Source organism: Leuresthes tenuis, unplaced genomic scaffold, assembly GCF_036924035.1.
Source record: "Leuresthes tenuis unplaced genomic scaffold, fLeuTen1.0.hap1 SCAF_18, whole genome shotgun sequence".
NCBI classification, from domain to species: domain Eukaryota; kingdom Metazoa; phylum Chordata; class Actinopteri; order Atheriniformes; family Atherinopsidae; genus Leuresthes; species Leuresthes tenuis.
The window spans coordinates 22,128,955-22,147,499 of record NW_027325372.1 but is presented as its reverse complement, the minus strand read 5'-3'; the positions used below and the strand labels follow the sequence as shown (position 1 = coordinate 22,147,499).

At 41.6% G+C, this 18,545-nt stretch overlaps 1 protein-coding gene across 2 annotated transcripts in view; it reads left to right on the top strand.

Annotated features, from left to right (window-relative positions):
• Nucleotides 1-18,545, top strand: part of trappc9 (trafficking protein particle complex subunit 9) — a 193,172-nt gene that overhangs the window by 52,038 nt on the left and 122,589 nt on the right. For both annotated transcript variants that reach the window (XM_072369878.1, XM_072369877.1), the window contains 2 exons: nucleotides 197-349; nucleotides 14,367-14,485. In XM_072369878.1, coding sequence (XP_072225979.1) covers nucleotides 197-349; nucleotides 14,367-14,485 — 272 coding nt within the window. The remainder of the gene's footprint in view (nucleotides 1-196; nucleotides 350-14,366; nucleotides 14,486-18,545) is intronic.

The window sequence follows — 18,545 nt, the reverse complement described above, 5'->3', positions numbered from 1 at the left end:
ATGACAGTAACACCAGCATTCTTTGTGTTGTTCAACCCCTCCCCCTGCCGTTCCTCCTGCAACAAACAGTATCAGCCTCTTAAAAAGACAAATTTCTGCTTAATTCTTCTTAGATTCTGTTATTTTGGCAGGTATTGCTGTCTTTTCTCCACCAGGAATATTCATTTGCTTCTCTCTCCCCTTTTTGTGGACACAGAGAAAGTGTTTGGGGAATTTCTGAGCTGGGAGCTGGAGGAAGCTTTGCGACACCTGCCTCTAAAGCCCGGCCAGGCTGTGACACTGACTGTCAGCTTCAAAGTCAAGCTGGACTTCTCTGGTCAGGAAAACCTGCTGCAGGACCTCAATGATGGTGAGTGGAAACAGGAAGTCAACAAAACTAAACGCCTTCAATAAAATGACACCCCCATATAAAGTGTCCATGAAATGGGTTCTAAGGGCGTCATCACAAACGATATACATTAGATAATTAGAGGTAAGTACTAACTTTGATACCCATTTACAATATAATCCTGCTTTGAGGAATAGTTTATGCAACTCTTACTTCTTCCACATGTTAATGTTTATGATAATGTATAAATAAAGAAAGTGTTTGGGGATTTTAGGTAGAATAAGTCCACTTCACCCTCCGTGTCATAGGCAGTTATTTTCTCCCTCAGACCTGGTAAAAGTTACTGTATTGTTTGATTTCTGGTAAAACACGTGGAATCACCACTCTTGAAGGATGTTCATTCATCTGCTTTATGTTGTAGAAAACTAAAGAAACAGACAACTTGCCCACAACGAGAGAGTTGTTATTTAAAACAATGGAAATTATTATGAATCTTCCCCCGGAGGTTAATTGCGGTAAACGATGTCAGCGGTGTCCAAAATTTGGAAGTACGTACAAACAAAATAGGAAGGTCGCATAAGGGAGACATACAGGTAGACCAAGGGCTGAAACAGGAATCCACGGCTGTCTGAAGAAAACGAGCACATTTCCACAACCATTGATGATATGGGGTTGATGTCAGCTGAAGGGCCAGGAGAGGCCATTACCTCTACAGTAAGTGTGCAGGTGGACACTGAAACTTTGGACATGTTTCTCAGTGTTTTGGCGACGCTGGGGTAGTTTTCAGGATGACGATGCATCTCACCACAGAGCAAAGAGAGTTTTCCACACATGGCCAGCAAACAGGCTCCATTAGCCTCCATAACAGGGCTCCTACCTGCAGAGCTGATCCATGGACTGCTTCACATGAAAGTTTAACCTAATTAGTGAAGTCCTCAAAGAACCGAAGCTGTCATGAAAGCCATGAGAGTAGCAACAAAGTACTAAATGTGACCGAGTGAGTCCATAATGTTTTTCTACTTCTAATTTCTTATTTTCTGAAGCAGTCATTAAAATTATAATCGTCATTCTGTCTTATGTTTTATCAATATCAGCACGTTGCTCTAACTTCCAATTCAATAAAGATGACATCTAACTACTCCATTAAGAGGAACATTACATTTTTAGTTGTGTTAAAGGAAAAATGTTCATCAGAGACCATTTCAAAGAGCCTTCAAGTTTAAGTAATGAGTCCCTGTAATTATTAGGCAGTTGCTTTTCTTTAATCCTTCGCTTGAAATTCAGATGGATTCATCCTCTGTGTGTTGGCTCATGTCCCATAAATGCCTCCCTGACTTTTGTGTCCGTGGATCAGAAGTTAATTTCTTCCTTCACGTCATGAGACAGCAGCTGGTTAAATGCCAAGTCTCTGAATAGATTTATTGAGTTTACACCCATGGTATTTTGTTACTTTCTTCTACTAAACAAAATTCTGTTGTTATATCATCTGTTACAGCAATTTAGCAGACTAAATGATTCATTGACCGATAAGATGCTTAGAAATGATCTTATTTTCACTGGGATTTGTGCTGATATGAGTAAAGAATGTCCAAATCTCAGTGATTAATCTTTAGATGCCCTCTAAACCTGGACCTTTCTTGAGCAGATACATTGCCAGTGCGTCCTTAGATCTGCATTTGTTACAAGTCGTTTAATTAAGGACACGATCTTGACTTCATCTCAAGTGTTTTACCATCTCTGCATCTCTTATGCCTCCTTGAAATGGGGAGCGTTCATAAAGATTTCAGCCTTGCTTTAATTATTAAAGCTGCGGTTTCTCTGGGACCACATTTCCGTCTCCCTCTCCTCATTCTTCATGGAAAGGCTGTTTGGTTTCCTATCAAATGAGCAGTTTGCCAATGTCTTAGTTCCCCCGATGAGTTTCCTGGATCAACTCCGAATTCGGGTCTAAAATGATTTTAGATGAGTCAGTGCTGCAGTGGGTTCATTTTAATAACATTGCTGATCACAACCAGTTGAATGTCCCTGGTTTCATACTCTAGTAACAAGTCTGATGGCGAAACTGCGATGGATACCTAAATAAAATGTGAAAAGGCAGATTTGTTTGGTTTGTCCACTCCAGGCTACCATGGAAACTTGCAATTTGGTGGAGTTTTTGTGCATTGATAGTAATTCATAGAAATGAAAAAGGGGGAAAGAAAGGGTTATAAAATTTAAAAAAATCGACTTTTTCTAAAAGGTCATGGCAGTAAAATCCAGAGGTGCATTTCACTTTCGGATGCTCTGGCTGTTTTGAACGATGGTTCATTGTTAAGATTTTCTGGGGCACTAAAAGAAATTTTGCCATTGTTAATCACATTCATTACAGGGGAGCTTTTCATGCTGTGACGAGTCCAAATGTCTGCTGTGGGTGAGGGTCTTCTTTTTTCTGGTGTTTGCATGAGGAAAAAACTAGCGGCCGCGGTGTGTCATGGCTCAGTACTATTATACCCTTACCTTTCTTGAAATTGCTCCAGTGTATCAATGTTAAAGGAGATAAGAAAAGGAAGTGCCACAGCATGTAGATAATTTGACAAGCTCTCAAAGCTGTCACTTCAACACAGCTTCTTTTTTACTCAGTTTGGGACCTGTGCTAGCAAAACCGATTATTGTCTCTGACTGCTGTATGTCTCTACATGTGTGAGTCATGCAATCAAGAATGTTTATCTCACTTAACGTGCTGTGTCTGTACTGGATCATGTAAAAGTGTGGACTCCCTTCTCTTCTTCTGGGAATGTGCGCAACAAGTGGATAAAGCACCGCTGATGTCAGCACGAGAGAACTGGATTGACAGAGGATAGACCAAAAATAATAACCGTTGTCTTTATTCATGATATGATAACACTAGATATTGGAAATTGTAGTGCTGTGATAGTAATGAATCCAAATCACAAAAAAAACCCCACTTTTACTGATTTTACACAAATCAAAATCAGGAATATTAAATACCCTTTTGCCAGAGATCAAGTCCATCCGACCTGGTTGAGTTAGCGAGTTTCTATTAGCATCTGTGGCTCTGGCCTGCTTGTCGTGGCTGCTAGCATCTGTGGCTAGTTTGGCTGCTGGCAGATGTGGCCTATCTGCCCCAGCAGTTCATAATCTGTTATTTAGTCTGTTATTAATCCCCTAAAAACTAATCTGTGTTCCTTAAAGTTGTACATTTCTCAATTATCTCACGGCTTAAAATGGTTTGCAGTATGACTACGCTTTTTTTTTTCCTCCTTTAGTGAATTGGGATCTATGAGCCTCACTCACATGTCTGCCTCTCATCACTTCCTCAAACTTCACTCCGCCTCTGCAAAACTCACAATGTTGTAAGGAACAAAGAGCAATAAGTTAATATTCTTATTGATAATAAGATGATGCCTTACGCTGGGCTGCATAACTGCTTGCATTTAGTTAGATTTCAGCACCGCACCACATTAGCTGTGCAGGGAGCTGAAACTATCTGCATGGGACTCACTCGAGAGGCAGCTGTGGTAGAAGTCTGACATGGTGAAAAGGAATTGGTTTACTGGTCATGCCTGTTCGTACCCCTGCCATTTCTCAAATAAATGCTTGGAACCGTGTCAAACTTCATAATTTGTTTATTTGCAAAACCAAGCTGTTTCGTGGTTAAATTTGCAGACCTGTGTAGTAGTCTCTGGTATTTTTTTGATGGGACACTGCAATGACTCTGTCCACTTCTGCTGTAGTTTATCATCTTTAATTTAAACATGAAGGCTTACAGAATCGAATTTCATGCCATCGCAGTCATAACCAGAACACGTCACGTCTGCCAGTTTTGCAACCAGAAGACATCACACCGGCATGCTTCTCCACCTGGCTTGTGTTAGTTCCTCCTGTAACTTCATAGAGCTCAACCCCCAGCTGGTACTGCTCCATCCTGCAACTTGTCAAGGTTTACTTCTGCCAATATGGCTGCTTAAATACTAGAGAGTGGGAATTTGAATATTTTATACTCTTTATGTAACCCTTTCCTTCTCTTATAAGTACATTTTCTAAGAAAATGTTGGTGCATGTGACTGTTAATGGGCAGTTGCACATGGATCTCTGCTTTCCTGATTAATAATTCACCAGTAATAGGAGGGATGTCTGTCCATCTCTGCTTTTAGCCTGCTCACTTTCACTTTTTCTTCCTGGCTTTCAAAGAAGGCCCCCTAACCTTTCCCCCTACCTCAGAGCTCATTCGTTGTGTTCCGTCTCCACCCTCTGTCATAGTTCAGTCTCATCCTTCTCCTCTCCTGCACTGGCTGACCTCTCCTCCTCCCTGTTGAACCTCTTCACTACAGACTCCATGGGCTGATGAATATTAATGTGAGATCAATGTGGAGTTGCTCCTGCCTCTCAGAGACTTCACTTTGTGTGCATTTGCATGTAGACTCAGACGCCTGGGAGAGTAAACTCGTGCAATGCTGCATGTTTATCTCGGTGCCACTCTCCACATGAGGTTGTTTTAACGATACCATTTCAGTGTTTTAATTAGCCGAGCAATAATTGAAGCCCTGAATTAATGAGATAAGACGCGTTTTCCTCCTAAACAGCAGCTCTGAATGCAGTTATTACAATGACAATTACGGAATGCAGTTTTTTCCCAAACTCACTCGATGCTATCTAGCGCTTTAATACATTAATGTCGTCACGTTAATAATGCTGCGTTAATATACCGATCAACTTATTTGCATAAAACTGTTGTTTAGCTTTGTTCTCAGTCTGTGTGAGTTTGTGCAGGAAGATTAGCAAAGTTCTGCCATCTTTGCTAATTAAACTGTAAAATCTGGATTGTCACTTTGTGCTTTCAACAACTATTCAAATGCACTGCTTCGCCATCACAAATGGCCACATGTAAGCTCTATTAACCAGTTTGTAGCAGTAGTAAATAATTATCTTGTCAGAGTCAGACATATAATAACGCTTGCCCTGGGTACCCCAGCCAAAGTGACATTTTGCGATGCATACACCAGCTGGCCTGTAACATCGTCCGTTTTAAGGCGTTGTTTGACATTTCAGAAAATCTGCACATTAGCTTTCTAACGTCAAATGGGCTCACGAGGTCATTGCTCCTTAAAGAGGAATAATAGGAACCGAGTAATTCATTTTCATCAAATGACGTTTTTTCCCGAGATTAATTTTTTATTTACTTGCCGCAACCAGTTATTTTAGTGAAAGCTGGCTCATTTTGGAGGGAAAAGTTTAATGAGAACCCATTTCTGCTGCAGTGTCATCAGAGATATCGATTGTTTCAGGTCTGACTTTCTTCCTAAGGCTCATCTACAACAAACAAGGGTTTAAATGCCATTTGTTGTAAATCAGTTTGGAGTTTTTTTTTGTTTTTTTTTTTTGCATTTTCAGAGCAACACTTTTAAGTCGGCTTTGTGCAGGTGGAAGAAAAACAGCTCTGCCCACAAACAAATGAACAACAAAGCTAAAGATGCACGACAGGAAATGTTGGCCGTCTGTTCAGTTCTGCAGTCGTTAAGTGCACAAAATAGCCTACAAAGAGAATTTTCTGCTTTTGTACTTTACACATTGGCTCAATCCCAATTTCCTCCCTTGGCCGTACCTCTTTGCCCTTCCCCTTCATTTAGCAGGGAGAAGGTGTCGCTTTTCTTTTGGGGATCAAGAAGTAGCAACATCAAGCGCTTCAACTAGGGTATTGGGGGTTAGTTGGATTTTTCTATGACCGTTACAATTTGTTCCCCAAAAGAAAAGGGGCAGCTACATACCTGAAGGGGGGGTGGGAAGCCACGGACTCTTAATTTGCTGGTGACTGGCTCTACTTTCTGAGCCACAGCTACCTGTAGGACATGCTCTTGCAGTTGAAAACCCAAAAGATAGGACTTATTTTGGACAGAGATCCATCTTAAAGGAACAACCACCGGAGAATAATGCAGATAATCTTTATTTGAAATGAATAGACAGAAATTGACATTTGTTTTTACATAAAAAAAGAGTATTTGAGGAAAAATACTTTGTCAAAGGATTGAATGGATGATTTAAGTAGATGATGTTTTAAACATCTTTGCTACTCTGTGCAGTCAGTTTGCTCGGCAGAATTCGCCATGTTTCTTGTTCAAACTATTATTAAACTATCTTTTTAACCTTTAGAAACCTCCAATAAAGCTGATGTAAGAAGCTGACATGAGCAGCTGTTCTGCAGCCTTTGTTTACAGCATTTTAAAATCCAAATCGATAGGTCACAAGATTATGAGATTTGAATTAATGCTGCCTGTTGCCGTTTCTGGCCCATTGTTACAGAAGCGCATTATGAAACCTTTTGATTTTACATTTTTTTTAAAAAAAGAAGTGTTTTCTTTGTTAATATAAATACTCACGAGTGCCAGTGAGGTCAGTGCGATCAGTCACGAGTGAAAACAGAGCGACCAGAGAAAAGCTGCAATAACAAAATCTGAAGTTGACTGTCAGTTTGAGGATGAATACAAATGCTGATGCATATGAATGAATTCCTCCTCTTTACTCGGGTGGAAAGGTCTTTCAGACCTTCTCGCACTCCTGCTCTGCAGCCGGAGGAGAAATCGGAGTTCAAAGCTTGTGCGTTGCGTTTCTCAGCCTCACCGAGGTGCATGCAGCTGGTACATTGTGTTAACATCGGCACTTATCTGTATTTGATGTAACTGTGAGCTCAGATGTCTAACTAGGGCTGGGCTTTTATTGTCTGTCGTGCCGCACCAAAGGTTGAAGACTGTACCCACCTTTCAGAATGTCCACAGTGATGTAACACATCTAAGGAAATTTCAAAGTTTGCTTATAATATCCTGTTTATTGATCAGCTTGTATTTCTGCCCATGCTCTGGTGAGAGTCAGTCCATCAGCCTTTAATGTAATGTTGCCTGGAACTCAATGTCCTCTGTGCTTTAGGGACAAATCAGACAAAGGGGGCTGAGCCTCGCTGATTTATCCTCGGACAGAGTTTATCTCTCATTTTGAGTTCAGCTCGACACCAACACGCCATAACTCAGCATCAGATGGGAGTGATGTCATCAGTCAGGCCTAATGGGCCCAGACGTACAGCGCTCTTTATTGTGTTAAATGGTGTGAGTGTCGTGGCTAATGACAGTGCTACTGCTTTCATTAGTGTTGGGGTTGAAGACGGCACCTCATACCGCAGTCAGTGTTTGCAGCTTAATCAGAGACTAAACCCAGAAGGTACGGGAAAACAGCATAGCCGGATTCAGAAGCTCATTTAAATCCAGGATGAGCTTTTTCCTGCCTTCTCATATTATTCTCAGCCAGCTAAAGACTGCACTGCTTCTGTTGTTAGTTTTGAATTCAGCCCACTCAAATTCTTTTAAGGTAAAATCTTTGGGTGTGTCGATGCAAAACTTCTCTTTGTTCTAAGCTTTCTTTGGGGAGAGGGTCTGGATAATGAAAGTTATGTTGTGAACTTCGTGTTTTTGGTTTGAAAATGTTCTGCAACACTATAAACCCACAGACTGTCACTGAATTTATATACGTAAGATGAAAGCAGGTGCGGCCTCTCTCAGTTTAAAGTCACCGGTAATCAGCCAATGGAAGATCCCCTCAGATCGTGGCAGCTGAATATACTTTGCAATAATGCTGAACATTTAAACTGCACACCAGACTCTCATAATGTTCTAAAGTCACTGACCATCTCACCCACTCTGGGAATTAGAGAGAGAGAAAGAGCTTGTGAAGATGAGAAACCTTTAGACTCATCCATCCGTCAGTGGCATCTGTATGTTTGTAATAATTCATACATTTCTCACCTAATTGATGTCTTCAGTTAATTATTTTGATGTCATTGTTTGAGGTCACCACAGACACTCAGCTCTGTTAGCACCACCCACTAACTAATGCTAAAACTGAACCCAATTTGTCCAAGTTTCTATCCAGCCGGTCTTGTAATTTGGCAAATGTATTCAGGTAATTTTAATAAATGGACAGCTGACAATCTGTAAGACGATGTGTGGAACCACCGGGGGTAACCAAGAGGGAGACACTTATTTAGTAAAATGTTTTATGAAAAGTAGAGTGTTGAGCTTTCTAAGCCACCTCAAGTTAAACGCAGGCAGCTCTTACTGCTTTTTGGCCAACGCAGGTGTTTTTAGATGCTCTCTCTGACCTCAGTGGAGCATCTGGGCCAAGCAGAAAGTCCTGCCAGTGTTCATGGTAATCGTTTGTTCATATTTCTGCTCATCATGTTGGTACAATTCTCAGTCTTACTGCAGCGTTATTTCTGCTGTGAGACTCCCAATCTCGACTGGTCCATCTTAGCACTGGCAGCAATGCGGCCATTGGCAGAAGTGCTGAGTTCAGCCGAATCTCCCGGAGGCTGTTAGACAGAGAACGAGACAGATACTGATTGGAAGGTGGGTGTAAAAGGGGAGGGGGGTGATCGTGGAGCAGTGCCATCATCGTTAATCACAGCACCTATTACTCACACAGTCCCTGTGCCACAGGACACGACGAGTCATGTGTACCTTCTGAAACGGGCTGCGTATCATAATGAAGGATTCGGCTCATAAAGTGTATTTTAGGTTGTTTCCTCGTCTGCCTAATCTGTTAAACAGTAGGATGAGAGAACGAGACAATAACAGGGGATTATTGTCACCAGAGCGCAGACCTAAAAAACACTGTTTAATTCCCTTTATAGCGCCTTATTTTAGGTTATGGGGATATTTTGGGAAGCGTTTTGCAGTGTCAGCTCTAACTGAGGCGACAACAATGGCCTGCATAAAACATGGGTGGGAATCGAGGGGTGGGGGTCCAGAACCCCCATCCTCCCTTGGGACCCTGAATTGGCTAAAGGTGGTAAAGACGAAGGATAGTTGGATGGACATAACCTTATAATTGTGAAGAATTTAATCTGCGTTGGAAACGTTTTTGCTAAATTCGGCCTCAAAGCCAAAGCTCCGTGTCTGTTGCAATTCCACTGAAGCCCATGAATAAGGCAAATTAAGTCAGCTGACGTATGCCCCTTCTTCTTTTTGCAGTCGAAATGCAGCTTTCGTTCACGAAACCGAAGGAAATAATAGCCTAAATGCACCAAAAGTGCTTTGTCTCATGTTTCATCGGAGCAAATGCAGGAAATTAAAAATCCATGTTTTTTTGTGTACAAGCTGCCCTTTTGGAGAAGAGGTGGAAATGTGGTGGGGTCAGAGTTACCGACCCAGAATGTTTCTTAGATTTTTCCCTGTTGGAGAGTTCCTGGTGATCAGTAAAAGCAGCAGCTCGGTTAATGTCGGTCGCGATGAGCATTTTTTGTTTGAGCAGCTCGTGTCTGCGTCAGACTGCAGTTTAAACCCCCAAAAGTTTCTGGCACTGCTTCAAACGACAACAAGTCGAGACTAAAGTTTCCGGACGTGACTCCAACTCTGATTTTGTGGGAGACTGAATGTCAAACACTCATCAGTTTTGTCGAAATGACTAAAACACAGAAAAGAGGGAGGATGGCAGGGGGACAAGACGCGTACGAGTGCTGAACTGAGTGTTTACACAGATGGGACAGAGCTGTCAGAGAGAAAAATATTAATGAATTGATTTAAAAAAACTAATAAAATACTGATTCTAGTTTTAGCTGTATGAGCAAACCTGAGTCAATTACAGCCAGTCAGCAAATCTGTTTCCGATCACTCATCTCACATTTGATTTTGATCTGCTTTATCTTACAGTCTAACTTATATCTTGGGATGGGAATCGAGAACCGGTTCTTGAAGAGAGTCGGCTCCCAGTTGTTCGATTCTGTGTAATCGTTAATCCGCCTGCCTAACGATCCCGTTTATAGGTTCTGCTAACGTCTGACGCATTTGCGTGATGACGTCATGTGCACGCTTCGTATTTTGGCTCAGAATGTTTCCAACATGGCGTTGAGGTAGAAACGCTCTGAAGTTTGGTTATATTTCACCAAAAAGGACAATACGAGGGCCAGTTGCAACAGGTGCAGAGCTGTGATCACATCAAAGGGGGGAAATACCTCCAACATGCTGAAACATTTGACCACACAACATGCAGTTACTTTGCATGAATGTGAAGTCTTTGACACGCTCCCCAACTCTCGCTGGGGAGCTGGTGGCACAGCGTCTTCCGTCTCAAAAGTCCCGCTATCGCTATGGAAACGGCAGGAAACAAGCACGTCTCCCATGAGTCTGAGCAGAGCAGTTTTAGCTTTAGCAGGAGAGACGTCACTCTTGCCTGCATTCAAAACTAGAGAGCCCTGTAACGTAAAAGGTCCTGTTGATTGTAATAATGTTAGCGACATACTGTATGAATAATTTCCATCTGATATTAACATTTAGTTGAGGAGGACTGGAAGAGTGTGGCAGGCTCAGGGGCAGGATCAGAGGCAGGCTAACTGTAGCTACCCCTTTCATCAAGGCAGGGAAAAGTAAAATGACAGAGGCGAAAATAGAGAAAATGTTGGTGAATACTTTGAATTAAAGTGTTACTGCAACCAAAGCCATTTGTACTATATATAACTGGATGAGAATCGATAGGGAACAGAATTGATATTGATAATGGAACAGGAATTGCTAAATTCTTAACAATTTCCATCCCTAATTATATCCAACCTTTTATATTATCAGCAATAATCAGTATTAGTGTAACAATGCAGCAAACTACATTACAAAGGGGTCACTCGCAGTGATCAACCTGTAGAAGGTGGGCTTTGGTTCCTTGTTCAGCTGTCCAGCCTGCAACTCAGAAGCAGACTTTCTTAGCTGCCAGCTGTGTGATGCAGTGGAGATTTCAGCATTTTTAAGAGCAAAATACTTTGCTGAGGACCTGATTGGTCAGAGTTGATGCTGGACTTGCATCCCACATGAAGGATGATGAGGCTGATCATTTGCTGAATGTGTCCATGATGTCCAGTTTAAAAGACGACGTCACTGTTGCACTAACAACTTCCAAAAAAGTTGTTAGTGCAGGTGCAAAAGAACCTGCCGGTGTCTGTTAGCTATGGGCTTTTAGGGTTTTTAGCTCTTTAGCTGAGCGCAGTGCACAGCTTGATCATTTGCAGTCACTGCTGTTTGCTGTGGAAATATATTGAACATTTCCTCACTGTTTACCTGTCGTTGTAAATTGATAGCATCTCTCAGTCTGACGGGATTCACCTCATCAGTGCAACAACCTTCCTTTTTTCTCACGGACACACACTCAGCTGGTTTTATCTGACCTTTTTTTTTTCTTCCTTTTTAAATTTAGCTGTTGTGGAGTTCGGTCGTCTTTGAATATGTCCGTCAACCCAGTTTCCGGAGCTGCTGCAGAGGCTGGTAACATCACCTCTCTGGAGGGAAATTGCACTGACGTCAGAGAGTGATATGATTCCTTTGACGTCAGAGCTTAAGCTGTGGGCGTCATTTTTTTTTGGCATTGTTTGAGTGGGTTGAAAGCAGCAGCCCCTGCGGTGGTGCCGAGCACAGCTGCTGGTACTGCAGCTGCTCCCGTGTCCACACTGCTTCTCTCAAGGTTAGAAATGAAAATTCAGTCATTTATTCTTTACACGCTTCGAACGGTGCTTGAACTCTGAAATATCAGATTTTCCTGACCTAACAGCTTGTTTTATATTCACTCTAACTTACTGTAAAAACTGATACAATTGCAGGTATTATCTAGCAGGCCCGTATTATTATGAATGTTACTTTTTGTTATCCTTTCATGTTTTATTTTTAAATGGGTTGGGATGAGCAAAATATAATAATGGAACAGCGACTTATATGATTAGATACGGCTCAGCTGCAGTGCAGTGGGTTAGTGTTCATCATTTCAACTTACGTTCACTTTGCCGTGCTTCTTTCACTTTGTTTCTCTCCCATTTTTAGACGTGTTCACTGAGATAATAGCTTATGTGCAGGCTACAGGAACGCACACAGACATATATGAAGTATGATGCTACTTTTTTAAACAAAAGCAGGCTTTTCATTTCTATCTGATGAGCTTTTTTCTCGTCACCCTAAAGGACTACAGATGACACAGGAGAAAAACCTCAGAACTATGTGCCCGGTGAATACAACAAAAAAGATTCAGACCAAACAAATAGCATCACTCTATTGTCAGAGGTACAACAGCAGGGTATGTTCTACAGTTTATCTCATAATATAAGTGTATGACTTACCCCAGCTTTGTTGTTAATTCTATTTTCAGCTGATGTGTAAACGGACTCCTGCTTTCATCCCTACATTTCCCGCTGTTGCCCTTGTGCTTTTGCTTTTTAACTATCAATAAAAAATAGTGAACGCATCTTGCTACAAATTACAAGTACTATACTATATCTATATCTGCAGAATAACTGGTTTGATTTAAATTGATTTAAATTGGCAGATTTCCATATAAGAGCCACCATGACATGTTGGGTCACCGACTCAATCATGGAATGATTGAGGAGCATTAGATGAATACGATGGTGTCATGGTTATTCAGCCAATCAATTACACCACATCATTTTCTGCTCTATAGTTGCCTCAGAAGAGCAGCTACCCTCCTTCAGCTCCTACTTTTGTGTTTGGTGCCGTGAAAACTAATGAACGGAGGGGAGACACGTTTGCCACCACCCTGGAGCAGATGGTCACATCACATACCAACATATCAAAGCCCCCCCCCAAAAAAAAATGTCAGGGGATGGCAGCAAATGAGTACAGTAGCAATCAAACACAATTCCATCCTTTATCTCTAACTGCAACTGGAACAAAAGCCCTGTTGAGTCATTCCGAGGAGCTTTGAGTCATCGTTAGTCTTCTTCTTAAAGTCCATTTTAAACGTCACAAAGAGGGGGGGAGGTTTAAGATGCAGAAGAGTTTTTAGTTTGGCCCCTTCTCTTTTTTTAAGACTTAAAAAAGAATTGAGATCACGACCAATTACAGAGCCAGACTCCTCCATCAACTTGTGGGTCCCGTTGCTGCTTAAAAACTAAAGACTAAAGACGAATTACTGGCAAGAAAACACGGGGAATTTTCTCACTGATATTAAAGGAGCCAAGACACTCTTTTTTTTTTTCTTTTTAATTCAAGATATTTGTATGACGTGCGATTTCAATTTGCTCTCCTTTTAAAAACGATTATCAGCCTCAATTCGGCTGCCCTTCCCTAAGAAATCACCAGAGGGATTGTTGAGAGGTAATTTCTTGTGAAATGGATCTAGTTCAAGTAATTCCTGCATAATTTGAACTTTCACCATTCTATAAAGTGGAAAAATTATCAACAAAAAGAATAAACCTGTAAAATAAGGGGAAAAATACACAGAAATAAAACACTCAAAAGCATTGTGATTTATTTACACATTTATTTTTTATATATCTTAAGTATATATTAAATCTTTATTTGATCTCTATTTATAGAAAAAGTTAATGTTGGGAGAAAATAAGTTTTTAGATAAAGTAGTCCTCACTGGAATGTTGTCGGAGGTGTCAAGTGAAAGGCCAACTGTGTTTACTAAATGTGTCATAAACACGGATAACTAGAAGAAAGCAGAGACAGTCTAACATGTTACTGTATTTAGAATCCATACATTTAGTTTAGCTCAATTCAGTTATTTCTTTATTGCTTATTCCATTAAAATGCTGCACAAACAGTTGATGCCATAAAGCCGTTTTACTATTACAAACACATAAGCTGTAACTCACCCTATGTATGATCGTGTCTCTCACTTCCAGCCTGTCTTTTAAACTGAAGAGTGTTCACACATGAACAAACTGATATACACTTATTCGTGCCTGTTTGATCCAAAGCAACAAGTCCAGGATGATCTCTGAGGCACTGCATCATCAAGTAATCGTTAGGAACATAGTTCTTATGAGAAATCGCTATCTAAACTGGAGATGGATGGCAAAGAATGACTACATTACAGAAATAATTAAAACAATTCATCACAAAACAGCTCCCGTAAGGCTTTGGAATGCATTGCAGGCAGCTGACAGAACTGAGTGAGGCTGCGTGCTGTGGAACTCTGCCAGCTGCTGTTCGGTGATAGCCTCATTTTTTGTTCCTTTTTTATTCTGACTCTGTGGTGTGTGATGTCTTTTCAGATGGAATCAGCGTGACAGGTTTGCCAATCTCCAGTCCGCTCCGACAAGTGCTCAAACCCAGGCCTGAGACCAAGTCCGTCAGCAGCGATGCCGGCAAGGCTGAGTACAGCCATGTCAAGGTAAACACAAAAAGGCCTTGCGGCGTGAATGGCAACACATTCACTCCCTCCTGTTGTTCTCAGTCGTGAATCAAGATGCAAGTAAGCTTTGGGTTTGTTTTTGGAGTGGAGCATAGTTTAGGGAAAATTTATTCCATCCTTGTTCAGCCTCGGTGCACTCTTTTCTTTTTTTTTTTGTGCAAATGATGAATATCTTTGGTATATACCTGCAGAAAGGAAACACAGCTTATTCTGATGGTATCTGACCATAGCTCCGCTCTTTGAATCAGCCAGTCAGAGCTCCAAGGAAGGCGTACAGATGAAGGGGGGGAGGGGGCGAGGTGGAGACAGGCGGAATGAGAATGGATGGAGCAGATCAGAAGTGGATAACATTTTGTTGAAGACCTATGGATGTCTGAGGGGTAGAAAGTTGCTGAGGGCACAGCAGCCCAACCGCCTGCGTTGGTGATTGCTGCATTGTGTTACTTTTGAAAGCCAGAAGGGTCTTTTTATTTCCTGTGAATCATCAGGAAAGAAACCAATGTTTTCTGCTCTGATTAGCTGCCAAGCAAATTCTTCTTTTATTTCTTACTTTGACAGGATGGTGACTAACAGATGGAAAAAAAGATTGACTTAGCAAACCTAGACAATGTGTTAACTTTGTGCAAACATGCATCATGAGGAGTCAAGACATCACCTGGATTATGTTCATACTGCTGATGGTGATTAGGAGCATATTTTTGCATAGTTTCTAGACCATCCCGAAGACCAGTTATTCCTAAATGTCTTAGTTTGTGTGTAATATATGGGGGAAATGTTTTAACAGTCCTGCTGGGTTCTCTACAAATCCTCATCTTGCAACACTACTGATAAAACTGAATTCGTTTTCCCTTTAGATGTGTTACACAACCTGTTAGAAATCCACTATCTATGCTGAAAGAACAAAAATGTTAAAGGCGAGCCAGCCATTTTTAATCAGTTGTTAGGCTCATTAGAGGCAGTTTGACTGACAGCTCAGAGTTACAGTGAGAATACAGTGTTGGAACCTTGGTTAAAACAAATCTAATTCCATCAGGAATCTGAATTCCACCTAAAAGCTGGTTGTAAGAACATGAGCTCCATCTCCTTTCATTTCATTATGTACTGTGGGGCATGCAGTGGACAACAGCATGATTCATCTCATTGTGTGCTGTACAAAAAGCCTGTGCATCAATGTGCCTCTTTACTGTATTAAATGCATTCTCAGTGCATGACTCATTATGGTGATGGGCTGTATTGTTTTCAGCAACTGAACTCAAACTAATGCCCCGCATGCATTGGGCGCTTGTTGACTTTCAAGGGGTGGACAGGTGCAATCCTGGTTTGTGTAAACACAAACAATGAATCAAACAATGAAAAATGTTTCGGCTTTGGGCCGTACCTCAGGATTAACTGGGAATGTTGCTTGTCAAAACTGAAAGTAGTGTAAACTTGCTAAGAGTTGTAACACGGACATCTCATTAAGTTTAGTTCAAACTGGGGTGCATTTGCACATTCAGTATGCTTCGTTTTAGTTGTGCAGATTGTTAAATTCTGTGTAAGCTAAACAATGCGATTTAGTTTGCCACCATGGTGCCTCTTTTGATATTGTTGGGAAGCAAACGACGTAAAAGAAATCAAAAACTCAATATACCGTATAATAGCATAAGTACCTAGCCTAAGAGCTCTCATTAGCACACACAACAAACCAAGCTCACCTACCACACACCAGTGTCCCATACTTCCATTTCCCTCATTGGAGGTTTGGACAAAGTCGGTTGGTAGCGATTCCTCTCTTAGGCACAATAGAGTTTTAACTGGCCCATGATGGCAAAACAGTTGAATCAAAGCTGGTTAGCACACATGATCAGATTTTTGCGGAGCGTTGCGAGCGAGAAGTGTTGAGCGTTGCGTCGCACTTTTTTTCCCTCTGAGCTGTACTGATGGACGCTGCGCTATTTAGCTGATAGCAAAGTAGTCACTTCATGATTTAAGCCTGTTGATGCTGCATTTGATAACAAATGGAAATGTCCTCCTTTCAAAACATTCAACAAGATTTCCTACATTGGAATGTAGCTTACCAAGTAAAATAAAAATCTCTGTTTACTTTTGATAAGACTCTTGACTGCTCACCAATACTTTACTGAGCCTCTTTAAAAAAACTGAAATATTCCTTTAAGTGACCCATTCCTGCTGAGTTTATGATGAAATTTGCTGATGAAAAATCAAACCTGAAGTCAGCTCCCACTTGTGCATCAAACACACGTAGGTAAAGAATGTCGTGACTCAGTGGTCCCACCTAAATCTTTTGAGGTGCAGCAACTGCAGCACGATGCCAACCTGTGGGTGGAGATAAAGATGGGGTGGCTGGAGAATCCTAATCCGAACTCCTGCTGTGAAGTCTGAACAGAATGACATCTTTACAGGCCTTTTTAGGTACTGAATTAGTACTGAAATGTGTGCACTAAGCATAGAAAAGGTGTTTTTTTGCCCTTCTTTCCCTACAAAATGTCTCCTTGAAGTATTCTGAGGACGCCTGTGTGTGGCATTTGGTGTCTGGCACCTGGTTGTTGACTTTGGATCATTTGGATCTTGTGATTTGTGTAAAAAAGAAGTGCACATTTCTTTTTAGTCATGTAATTCCTACTTTTTTTTAAGCATTGTCTCTACATATGTTCGTGCCTTTCGAACAAGCATACTGATAGCGTTGTTGGTATCTTAATTTGTCCGTCTGTATGTGCATGATGGCTAACAGAGAATTTGTATTAGCTGATAATAGCTGCTTTTGGCTGTTGGGGCTGGATGGACAGATGCACAGGAAATTGAGAACCTTCCAGCCAAATGGCTTGGCAGTACAGCGCAGTGTTCATTGCATATCTTAATCTTGGTTGGGACAATTAAGTGTGAATTTGTTTTTGTCACCTAAACCAAATATGGCCATTATTCTTTCACACAAGTTTCAGCGTATCTTTTCATCTACAAACTGTTCATCCCTTATGTTTTGCAAATGTTATGCGTTATCAGACAGTGGCCTTTCATGATATGTATACTTGCACACTATGAGTAAGTGCAATCAATCACAACTGATCTGTAATCAGCGCAGGAGGAGTCAACATGTTTATCTCCCAGACCTTTCATCGCTCAATCTGAGCACCTGTTTTTCAATCCTCCCACAAACCGCGTGCGCTGTGGGCTTGAGAAATGCGGATGTTGACAGGATGGGATGGATGTACTGCAGGTGAAGGAAGTCTGGCTGCTAGGATGTATTGGTTTTTCCAATTATTTACACATTCCCAATGACTCATCTCCCTAGAGACTCGGGGCACTTCAGATACTTGGACACCGTCCGTTACTCCTTTCACCTCATCACCACAGCTTTATGTCACATTCCATCTGCCTGTCCTCACTGGGAGCGCATCCACTCTGTTGTGGTTTGTTTGTGTCGACAGTACCTTTGTTACATCCAGGCTTCTGCTTTGATAGATCTCACTGGAGTATGTGCGCACGAGCCCAAAGATGCAGGAGCTTCAGAGTTTTATGAGGATTTGGAACTCGGACCCCATCTGCTGAGGATTGATGTGACAAGGAGTGAGAGAAAAATCCTACTTTTGTGCTTGCCCTTGACACAGAGTAAAGCTGACCAGTCTGCAGTCCTGCCCATAGCTTTAGCCCAACCGCGTATCTTCTCTGGATGCCGGGTTTCACTTGGCACATTTCAGGGGAAGCTATGATACTGAACAAGCGGGCCTCTGAGACACACTCTGCAATTATCTGCCAAACGCCAAATGTCCACGGTGCTGTGAAGCTGCAGCCAGTGCAGTTTTAGATTCCCCCTCCATAATCCCAATTTCTCACGATGTAGAGATCGCTGTCAGCATGTAGATGTACGTGTTCCTCTGAGGCAAACGGCCTGAGAGAGATGAGGCTTTTACTGGCCTTCCTCCTGCCAGAACAGCAGTCTTGCAGTGCAGCATTTTTCTGTCTGCCTTGCACCTCATAACCCAGCCAAATATCAAATGTGCAAAGGCGCATTTCAGGTGCTCGTTTGTAAGATATTATTGCA